The 12,195-nt window shown below is 39.3% G+C and overlaps 1 protein-coding gene across 1 annotated transcript; it reads left to right on the top strand.

Annotated features, from left to right (window-relative positions):
* Positions 1-2,145: 2,145 nt before the first annotated feature.
* On the top strand, positions 2,146-10,640 carry LOC144517588 (aspartate aminotransferase, mitochondrial-like). Its single transcript, XM_078249679.1, has 10 exons — positions 2,146-2,300; positions 6,265-6,421; positions 6,753-6,881; positions 6,980-7,039; positions 7,128-7,286; positions 7,374-7,478; positions 7,635-7,785; positions 8,772-8,937; positions 9,136-9,286; positions 10,270-10,640. The coding sequence occupies exons 1-10, from the start codon at positions 2,218-2,220 to the stop codon at positions 10,390-10,392; spliced, it is 1,284 nt and encodes a 427-aa protein (XP_078105805.1). The 5' UTR covers positions 2,146-2,217; the 3' UTR covers positions 10,393-10,640.
* The last annotated feature ends 1,555 nt before the right edge of the window (positions 10,641-12,195 follow it).

Below are 12,195 nucleotides of genomic sequence, written 5' to 3' on the forward strand. Positions count from 1 at the left end.
ATGGGTATTAATTAAAGAAGCCAACCCTAAGTTAAGCTGTGAGACGTCACTCAGTATTACAGTCACTAACACTCTCTCTCTTATCAGTTTTAATTCTTTTTCTGCTGCTCTTTGATTTCAATGCTTCTTACAGCTCTGCTCTGTGGACTCCTCAGTTCCTCAAACTCATTTTGCTCTTGTTATTTTGCTGTCATCAGTTTCTTTCCACAAAGTAGTTGTGTTGATGTAGAGTGATTGAGATGCAAAACCATACAGCTAACTTTTACAACCTATAGGCTATATCATGCAGGTCAAAACACTGCATGATGCTTAACATGTTACTGAATAAACAATAGAAACTGTAAAAGGTACATTGTATTTCATCTCTGTTCCACAAACAATTGTTTTTGAATATTGCATGTGTGAATGTGAGCTCTCTTGGACATGATGGATTTGTTGGAAACACACATATCTCCTCCACACACTGGCAGTCCCATATGCAAGCCAAGTGTGTGTCCTGCTCTGTTAGGGTGCCAGTGAGTCTGAGTTGCAGGAAAATGTTTCATGAGCTTCCATTCTCTGCTGTGTGATGTTTCTCCAGGTCGCTGTTCCTTCTACACAGATGGAGCGACAGTGAGGTTCTTGTCAAGTTGTATGACTCTGAAAGTGAAACCATGCCTGGCATCTTCACTTAATGCAGTGGTAGCGCCTAAACATCAGTCAAAAGCACACACAGTACGCTGAGTGATTATACAGAGAAAACAAGAAGAATATTTTACACCACTAGAAGATAACAGTGTTATCAACTATTTAAAAGGCTGAGACTCTTTGATGAGTGTGTGTGTGTGTGTGTGTGTGTGTGTGTGTGTGTGTGTGTGTGTGTGTGTGTGTGTGTGTGTGTGTGTGTGTGTGCGCGCGTGTGTGTGTGTGTGTGTGTGTGTGTGTGTGTGTGTGTGTTTTACATGTTTGAATCATAGTATGTTTCAAACACAAAGTATCATTCTTCATCTAATTTGTTAACTAAAAATTAAATAACTGTGAAGCTGCTAACAACAAATAGTGAGAGCTAGTGAGCTTTGTGGAGTGAAATGTAGAGGTCTCCATCTGGTGGGTAGTTGGAGGTACCAGTGCCCGGACAGTCCTTCAGTCGATACACCTTTTCTGCAGTGGATTAGGTACAATTGAGCATTTCATGTTCAATATCTTGTGACACTTACTAAAATATTCAAATCTGATCTACATGCAGGTGGGATGTAATTTTGCCATTAGTTCATCATCACAGCAACTCGAAAAGTATCCATGATGAATTGGGCGAAGTATTTGGACTCCATAAGATATACAAAGAACTGTAAAGCTCTGAAGACTGTGCAGATATATTTAACACGTGACCTCACATGACTGAATGATATTGGAACTCTTCTAACTGTAAGGGATGCTATGAATTGGACTGTTTATTGATTAGCCGTGCGGGACTTTGTAGATTACCTGGGGTATGATGTATTTATTTATTTTGTTGTGTTCATGTGTCTTTGTTTGTATGTGCCTGCAAATGTTCTCTATACATTAAAAAATAATAATAATAAAAAAATGTAATGGGCTAAGATCATAGACAGTATACTGGCAGATAATCATTCATGGAGCATCTATATAAGCAGCTGCAGCTCAAAAGATAATGGCTGCTGTGTGACATCGCCATCAAGTGGACAAATCAGGTAACTGCAGAATGCTACTGTCAGGGAAGGGCATCATTTCTAATAATTATATTATTACTTCAATCAGCTGTGCTTCAGGCGAACACTTGGACAGCAAACTTCCAGGTGCAGGTACACCTGCTTTAAAGCACACGAGTCTTATCGGCATATAAGACTCGTTCAAAATATAGTTTGGCTGTGCAGGATGGTCAGAAAATTAAGTAGAAAATTAAATGTACTAGTCTCGCATTGCCAGACCTATTTCCCCAGCGCTGCGGAGTAAATATGTATCAGTACTATGGGATTATTTTTGTGACTTTAATTGCAAGCAAAACTTCTCAAGTATCAAAAAAAAATCACTAACTCAAGCAATTAAAGTCACAAAAATAATCCCATACAGTACTGGACTGATCGGTAATGCTGATAGTTTGCCACTCTGACGTCAGCGCGTACTCAGTCAGCGCTGACTAGCATAGCATCGTGGTAGTGCCTGCCCTTCACATCCGTCCACATCCTACTAGGCTTTGCTCCCAAGCGCAGCACAACGATGGCCCTGCTCAAGTCAAACAAGGTGATCTACTGCCTGGGGAATATTTCCCCGTCCCTGGGAGTTGTGTCCACCCGCAACAGGTAAACAGCAATAACACGCTCAAAACTAACGGACGTAGAGACAATTAACGTTAGAAAAGGCTTTCTTCGTGATCTAGCAGCTCATATTGGTTTTACAGCTAACGTTAGCTTGACCGGACAGACAAGCCGTTATTTTAATATTAACGTTTACGGTTCTGTCAGCCATCACATTTATGTTGAAGCTTAACTGCTCTATTATTACTTTAGCTATACTAGCTGGCTAACTTTATTAGCTACAGGGGTCAAATTATTTCAATAGGCCCCCGGTGGGCTCTCTGAGGTTAGCTGCCGTGGCGAGAGCTAGCGTTAATGTTCATATGTAGCTAACGTTAGGTAAACCTTACTGACTCTCGTTTTTGACTCTTATTAACTCCCAGGTCTGCACCTGGTGTGCTGGACATCCTCTCTGATAAGCACTAATTTGACCTCAGAGAGTAACTTGCTATCAGTGAAGCTCGTTGCTGATGAAAGTCACGTTGATTGTGTCAGCAGCACAAGTTTCCATTAAGACGTCGCCGGTGTGAACATAAAACCTATGGAATCGCTTCGTTATAGTAACGTATTTATAATAATATGTTATATAGGGTGGCTGCTATTTTCTTTTTTGTTTGGGTTTTTTAAAAGCAACTTTATTAAGGATATACACGATCGCAGTGGCTTCAGCTGTCAAATCCCACGCCACGCACAGTTTGAGCTTAGCGACTTATCGTAGTTGGAGAAGACGTGCGAGCTAATTGGCTGTCCTGTTCCGCCTTTGATCGCTGATTGGCTGTCCTGTTCCGCCTTTGATCGCTGATTGGCTGGCCTGTTCCGCCTTTGTTCGCTGATTGGCTAATTTTTTTGCGGCGAAGCTGGGAAAGTCACCACCACCACCACCGATGTCCTTTCAGGGTCTGCTTGGAGGACAAACACGTTTAGAACTTTTGCTGCGCCGTATATGCATACACAATATCACATGTAGCTTTTGTAAATGGTAGACAATTTCACGGTGGCGGTTTGTACGTGTCTTTGCTCAGCCTCTGCTTGTGTATCCGGAGGTGTAACTGTAGGCTAGCTGGTGCTATCATATTTCTGTCTGTGTGGGTGTTTTTCTGGAATCGTCTCATCCTGTCGGCTTATGTTCAAGCACATTGGTCTGATTTCAAAGAATAAATAAATGACAATAGGTTTTTTTTCCACCACCTGTAACTGGACGTTTTTATTTTATGTTAGACGCTAGTATCAAGAGCAGTTGGTGGGGAAGGAACACCCTTTTGAGCTCAGCAATCCTGCCCTGGAACTTGCCAAAAAGACCTTAGGTCTTTTGATCACTGATAATAACTGGTCAGTCACTGTGATGTTTATATAAACGCTGAAGTTCAAAGGTTCTGTGTGCATGTACGCTGCAGCTGCAGGCAGAATGGGAACACTGGACCCAAATGCCCTTTACAGAATGATTCTCAATTGTACAATTTTGTTTGTGTTGAAAATAAAACTACATAGTAAAATAATTGCAGCCTCTCCTGTTTACACTTTGCACAGGCATGCTTATCATTTTATTGCCTTATTTATGTCCTCACATTTAATTATATACAGTACATGTCTTTATATATATATATATATATATATATATATATATATATATATATATATATATATATAAATAAACCATGCCAACAATTAGTAGGCTATTTTAATAGCTTAGTATTCAATGCAAAAAAGGTATGTATAAGGGCTTTAGGCCGCCCTACACGTTATTGCAGGCCCAGTTTAATGTGCAACTTAATTTTATACAATATACGTATAGGGGGTCCTTGATCTGTCTCTCTTTCAGTTAAGGGGTCCTTGGCTTAAAAAATGTTAAAGACCCCTGAACTACACAATGCGGTGAATGTAATACCTCTCTGACACAGTCAAAACATAAGCTTGAACATGGAGGCTTATATTCAGGGCGTCATTGCATTGCACTGTAAAATGTTGCTTGGATTGTGTTGTCAATCACCCCATTGTATTTTGAGTTAACTGTTGCATAGCTGGACTCAGCACATCATTTTTTTTTTTTTATTTTATTTTTTTTACTTCAACCACTTTACTTGATTTTTATGCAATAAACATGTTTGTCAGTGAACTGTAGTCACTATTTAATAAACCAGTGTGATATGATTTATTTATTTATTTTATTATTATTTATTGGTAGGGGTTTGGAGACTCTTGCCCTTTGCAAAGTGCTCAGTCCTAAATTTAGCTACAAAGTTTAGAGGCTTTACAAAGTAGAGGAAACCTGAGACAATATGTGAGCAACAGTGCGGTAAAGGTCGCAACACGCAGCAACCTTCATGTATCAAGCAGATGTGTGACAGAATTTATTTAATTTATTTGTCTAAAGTAAAAAAGGTTACAGTGATAAGACAAGTATTATATTAGTAGCAGTCCTTTATGACATAGTAGCCAAATATCCAGTAGCAAAGCATTCAACAATGCACTGATTTTATAAGCCTTCAACACATAATGATATCTAGTAATCTAACTAGGTTAAATTTGGTAGATTCTTTTTTTACTTTTCTTTTTTTCTTACTGTTGACTCTCTAGTAATGTATGCATTTCTTTCTTTCAGTAGTTAGTTGCATACTATAAAAAGTAGAAATGTTTGCGGAGCTAATCACTGCATTCATCTCTGCTTTGTTGGTGTGTTAAACCATTAAAATATCTTCCTGAAACGTGCGTGCATATTCAGTTAGAAAGCTTTTTAAAAGAAAGAAAAGCATTTTAAAACCATACTTTCATGCATTTTATTATAGTATGTTGTACGTAACAAGTCTAAAGTGAATCTAATATATTTACACAGCCTACCCCGCACCACTGTCATGTGCATGATGAGTTGTAGAGTTCAGTCTGAGGTCAATAGGTCAGAGGGAATGACCTTTTTACATTTGATATGCAGCTTTCATTTGCTGTCTTTAATGCTGGTTGTTTACTTCTCTGCCGGTACTCACTTTTTTTGGTTACACAGGTATTACCCAGGGCTGGATATCTCCAATGATTTCCCAAATTGCTCCGATTTGGATTCACAAGGACCCGATTCGATTACATTTCATTCAATATCATTTGTTAGAGAAATTATAGTTACAATACCAATGTTGCTTACAGATAAAAGACATTCTCAGAGAACTTATGCTGTAAATTGTACAAGCAAGAAGCAAACCTCACAATTCTTTTTTTTATAATGCACCGGGTTAATGTTTACATCAAGAATTGGCCCCCAAAAAATTTGTTTAAAGTATTTTTTACTTAACAGAACTTACATTATATTAACATCATTAACATATTAAAAGATTGATTTGGGGATTTTATGAATCGATCACAAGGCAGATCACTCAAACAAAGATTGATTTTAATTGGAGAATTAACCCAGCCCTAGTATTTACTAATTCCTCTTACAAGGGGATATTTCTATTTTCACAGATCAGTCTTTTTTTTTTTATTATAAGCGGTGATTTGTATTGTTCATGAGAATATTTTAGCATTTACTTAATAGTGAATCTGAATAATTTTGAATAAATAATTGGTGGGTAGTGACTTGGTGAACAAGGCTGTTTGTGTTTTAGACCTGTATTAACTGTTACTCCAGGTCTTGGACTCTATGAATTATAATATTTGTTTTATTAAACTTGTGCCCACTGAGCATGTGTCGCTACGCCAGTGTGGTATCCTCAGGTCATATGAAGAGTTAAGCTAGAGCTTTAGACCCACCGCATGTTACAGGAGCAAGGCTAATACAGCCATCACATTAGTGTGACTGGTTTCACCTAAGGCCTTGAAAACCTAAGAAGTAGCTCATTTCATGACCTTGTAAGCTAAATTAGTGTTTCCGTTTATGGGGTGGATATCTGTTTTTCAGTGCAGCGCGCACAGATAAACTCTTGACTCTCTTCAGTGTTTGCCATGTCATCCACATCACCATTCACCTGACTTGGTGTTTTTGCAGCTCATGGTGGGGTGGAGTGCAGATGGGTCCCCCCGATCCCATCCTGGGGGTGAGCGAGGCCTACAAGAGGGACACCAACCCCAAGAAGATGAACCTGGGAGTGGGAGCCTACAGGGATGACCAGGGCAAGCCATTTGTGCTCAGCTGTGTCCGCAAGGTAGGTTCTCTCTCTTACACACACACACACACACACACCCCCACCCATACACCCATCCATCCATCCATCCATCCATCCATCCATCCATCCATCGAGAGCCACAGTACTCCTCTATACAGAGAGTTGGATGGAACATCACTTCTGGACATTTTAGCATGCAGTGTATGTTTGGCTTTATGTTAATAATTAGGAAAATTTCTGCCTTATCACCATGAGAAAGTGTGTATGTTTTTGATCTGTGTCTTAATAAAATATTAACTAAATCATTGATGTTTTATGTACAAAGCATGGAATACCGTTCAAGGTAATGACTTTCACACTTTTCTTCTAGGCAGAGGCTGTTATTACAGCCAAACAGATGGATAAGGAGTACCTTGCCATTGGTGGTTTGGGGGAGTTTACCAAGTCCTGCGCCCAGCTCGCTCTCGGTAATGACAATGAGGTCCTGAAAAGTGGCAGGGTAAGTTGGGGTAGTGACTACTCCAAACTAAATGAAGATCAAATCGGTTGTGACAGTTTTAAGTCCAAATCAGTGCAGCTGTTCTCTTCTCCCAACAGAACATTACTGTCCAGACCATCTCGGGAACTGGATCTCTGCGCATTGGAGCCAACTTTTTGGTGAGGTCCTCTTGTATTCGTCAGTCACACAAATGAAACCCTAGGTCGGGCTGGTTATCTCACCCACCAGAACTTTACTTTGTCACAGTCTCGATTCCATGGTCCACGTGACGTGTACCTGCCCAAACCCTCCTGGGGAAACCACACACCCATCTTCAGAGACGCTGGCATGCAGCTTAAAGCATACAGATACTACGATCCGTCCACCTGTGGCTTTGACTTCAAGGGAGCTCTCGATGACATCTCTGTAAGACTTAGATGATGGACTAGTCAAGAGAGTGTACTGTTCATGGCATTGTAAGTTGACTAACCAGAACCTTTCTTTATGTCACAGAAAATCCCAGAGCAGAGTGTGATCATGTTGCATGCTTGTGCCCACAACCCCACTGGTGTGGACCCCAGGCCTGAGCAGTGGAAGGAGATTTCTGACATTGTGAAGGTGAGTAGGCCTTTAGACAGTTCAAAAGCCACAATTTATAAGCACTGTACTTTATTGAGCTGTTATCACTTGCACTATTATTAACTGGTTGTCTCTGTCTGCATCTCTCTCTCCTGTGTCGTCCCCCTCCACCCCCCGTTCTTTTTCAACTTATAGAAAAGAAACCTGCTTGTGTTCTTCGACATGGCCTATCAGGGCTTCGCAAGTGGAGACATCGATCGTGATGCCTGGGCTGTGCGCTACTTCATTCAGCAGGGCCACAACATCCTGCTGTCCCAGTCCTTTGCCAAGAACATGGGACTCTATGGTCAGTCAGCATTCAGTACAAACTCTTCTTGAATAAATATTAATAAAGATGTCATGCAGATTTTCAAATTTCATTAGGGAAAGAGTAGAAATGGTACTGGTAAGTTTAACTGGATAGGGTCTGGTCATTTTGAGTATCTGGTTATTTGTGATAACACATTTCTGGCCAAACTGCAGTATCTATTGGAATTAGAGTTGATTTAAAAAATATAATAAATAATTCATTCTGTGTTATTTGACTGTCAGAGGATGAACAATCTACATAGTGACTGAACAGGTGAACTGTAGCTTGTGTTTTACCACCACCCAGTGGTAAAAAGTAGTTGGTGAAACATGATTTATTCAAATAAGCATTCAGACTTTCACCGCTTTACATTGCCATCAGAGAGCCCTTTCGGACGGGGACCTCTGGCTAGAGCTGGGCAATATATCAATATGATATCGTGATATGAGACTAGATATCGTCTTAGATTTTGGATATCGTAATATGGCACAAGTGTTGTCTTTTCCTGTTTTTAAAGGCTGCATTACAGTAAAGTGATGTCATTTTCTGAACTTACCAGACTGTTGTAACTGTTCTATTATTTGCCTTTACCCACTTAGTCATTATATCCACATTGCTGATGATTATTTATCACAAATCTCATTGTGTAAATATTTTGTGAACGCACCAATAGTCAACACTACAATATCGTTGCGGTATCGATATCGAGGTATTTAGTAAAAAAATATCGTGATATTTCATTTTCTCCATATCGCCCAGCCCTACCTCTAGCCGTTCTATGCTCTCTTCAAAGCCACTAGTGTCCTTTGACAAAAACAGTAATTTTACCTCGCAGAACATGGAAGTTCTATTGCCTCGATCGGTTAGTTAGTTTGTGTTGTTGTGTGAGCAACTTTGGTGTTTTAAAGGGTAAGCTCAGAGATTTTTTTCACAGACATGAGTTTATCAGACTTAACATTCAATGTGCATGTTGATATTCACAGGTGAGCGTGTGGGTGGCTTCACTGTGGTTTGTAATGACGCAGAGGAAGCAAAGAGAGTGGAGTCTCAACTTAAGATCCTCATCAGACCCATTTACTCCAACCCGCCAATGAACGGCGCCAGAATTGCAGCAACCATTCTCAACACACCAGATCTGCGCTCACTGTGGTATGTGCTTATACTGTAGATTCATACATTGTGCATAATACCTGAACTGAATGTGTAGTTTGAATATTTAAAAAAAATATATATATATATACACGAGTCTTGAAATCAAGTCTCTATCTTTTATATTCACCAAACTGTTCAAGATATATGCCAAAATCTATTACTTGATCTGTTTGACCCTGCTGTCGTTCATCCCAGGCTGGAGGAGGTCCATGGTATGGCCAACCGCATCATTAAGATGAGAGAAGAGCTAGTGGCTGGTCTGAAAAAGGAGGGCTCCACCCACAACTGGCAGCATGTCACTGACCAGATCGGGATGTTCTGCTTCACAGGCCTCAAACCCGAACAGGTATGCACACACACATTTTTCTGTTAAATATAAGGCTGCAGCCAGTTGCAGGAACCAGGAACTTCCTGGATGCTCCGCTGGTTGCCCAAAATGACAAACAAATAGCACTAAGAAAAATAATTTATAACATATACAAAGTATTTATAGCACAGAAAAACCCAGCCTTGTCCTTTTTTAAGGTAAATTTACCACAGCAGTCTGGCTCACTGCAATAGATTTCTTACATTGAAACCTTATTGTGAATGTAAGCATTTGTTCTGGTATTAAATTGAAAACCCACCTAAAAGGTTTCAAAAAAAAATACTTGTATGATTACATACCTGTATTTTTCAATTCAGTTTTATTTATAGTATCAAATCATAACAAGAGTTATCTCGAGACACTTTACAGACAGAGTCTTTGAGTATTTGTCCTCTATAGCTGCTCTAATATAGTCTAAATATATCTTCTATAGAGCTTCTCTCAGGCTATTTCCCACAGGCCCTGAAAACCGCAGTTCGTAAGCCACAATTAAAAAAGAACCAACCTAACCAATGAACAATTACAGGCCCATATCAAACATCCCAATTTTGAGTAAAATCATTGAAAAGGCTGTTTTCTAAGAGCTGAACACTTTCTTGGTCCCTAAACAATTGTTTTAATGTTTTCCAGTGAGGATTTCGACCACAGTACTGTTGACTCTTGAATGATATCTCCTTAAACACAGTGGAAAGGTTTCTTGATATTATTAGAACTCAGTGCCTCATGCGAGACGGACGACCACAACATATTACTAGACAGACTAGAAAACTGGGTTGGACTCTCTGGCACAGTGTAAAACTGTACAGTAGGCTCGACTACTGTAACAGTGTCTTTACAGGTCTCTCTAAAAAAGTTGATCAGGCAGCTTTGAGATCCAATGAGAGAACAAAGTGCAGTGGGAATGTTTTTGTTAATTTACTGACCTGTGGATTTTGAGTTGTGTTCATTCATTGTTCCTGCAGGTTGAGCGCCTGACCAAGGAGTTTTCAGTGTACATGACCAAGGATGGCAGAATTTCCATGGCAGGCGTGACCTCTGGGAATGTGGGCTACCTGGCAAACGGGATCCATGCAGTCACCAAGTAGAGTGGATCCTGCTGGGAGAGCTACGAAATCAAAGCAGCAGTGTTGACGAGGAGCTTAATGCGTCACTTATTCTCTGTCTCCTCCATTCCACGTTTTAGAAAAGAGCTCAATGTTTAGTTAGACACACGAGTTCAACTTGGAACATATGCTGCTGTCAAAGGGTTTAGTTTCTGTTTAACTTTGTTTGTTTAACATTTCATTGAACAGGGTCCCCTGCCAAATTGTAAAATACATGTTTTCTCTCACTACTGATGAATCATCTTTGCTTATCTGTTATGAAAAATCAACGGCTGTACGTTAGTGTCCTCCTAAATGTGTGCTGTTGATGTGCTGGGGGCACCACTCACTATAAAACATCCAGGAACCAACAGGTTAGACTGAATCAATTTGACCTACAAGTTGAGATCTCTGTTGCTATGTTAAAGCCTGTAGACAATGTGAGTCCTTAACTTTAATGGTGGAGTCATAGCACTTTATAAGTTGTAAGGCACTGTTGACTTTCAAGAGTAGGTCGGCATTCTAAGTTATTTGTCAATTAGTTAATCAATTCACTATCAGGCTATTCTGTGGTTGTCTATCTGGACTAATCAATCATTGAGTAATTTCCTAATTATCTCTGTTTGAAATTTTCCAAGCTATCTCTGTCAGTCCCTCTTTAACCCCCGATACAAAGAAGTAAACACGCCAAACATGGTTAAACTTAGTACACAGTGCATTTAATACTTGGAATTAATTCCACAATGGAGATGTTTTCCATGTTCCACCATATCCCCAAATCAATAGCTCCATTTTTAAATTTTATTTTAATCATGGAGTATTTGTATTTGATACAAGTACAAACGTCTCTGTGTGGTTAATAAAGATGAGTGGGGTACGTTAACAGGGTGAACATCAGACAGTTCCTAAAGAAACCTGCACATGCTGCTCTTTCACTCAGACATCAAGATGTATGTGTGTACGTTAGTGTATCAATCTGTTCATCATTGATACAGTGAGGCACCAACAACATTTAGAAATGTGGGGTTTTCCCCCAGTCAACTCATACCTCTCAAACGTCTGCCAATACGCCTCCATGTTTTGCATTCTGTCATAAAGTAATGGATCCTTTTGGCATGTATCTTTATTGAACAAACAATAAATGGTTATAGAGGAATGATCTTTTCTAATGTGCTTTTTAAAAATGCAGTTCACGTTATCCTTTTCCTTACAGTTTACCCACTTTTCCAAGCTTATGTGCCTGAATCTTGTTTGTCATTTGATGGTTTGACATACATCTATTACAGTAATAATATACTAGGTATACATGGACATAGGTTGTCATAATGCTCATCTTAAACTCTAACAGTGTAATGAATGATTCATTTTTGTCGTACATTAGATTTTGTTCCTCCTGTCAACCACTGACTAGAGGTAAATGAGAACAGGAATGTGCACAGACATTTGGAGGGGCTATTGCTCTAACCTGGAAAAAAAACAGTGGCTTCACTTAATGATTCTGGTTGAAATAACTTTTATGATTTGGCACCATAAATAATATTTGTTTATATATATATATTGAATAAAGAACAATTACATGTTATAAAGCCTTTGTGAACCAGTTATCTAGCATTACCATCCCATATCCATATTTCACTACAGCTATTAAAAGTATTTGACTTGATCCTCAGGTTTTCAAATGTGCTGTGAACTGGAGCTTTTGGGGTTAGCCCCATACATAAAATAACTAGCTAACTCACAATGCTATGCAATATAATATACTGTACAGGTACATTTATTATTGATTGAAACATTTGTTTTTAATGA

The sequence above is a fragment of the Sander vitreus genome, chromosome 1 (assembly GCF_031162955.1).
Source record: "Sander vitreus isolate 19-12246 chromosome 1, sanVit1, whole genome shotgun sequence".
NCBI classification, from domain to species: domain Eukaryota; kingdom Metazoa; phylum Chordata; class Actinopteri; order Perciformes; family Percidae; genus Sander; species Sander vitreus.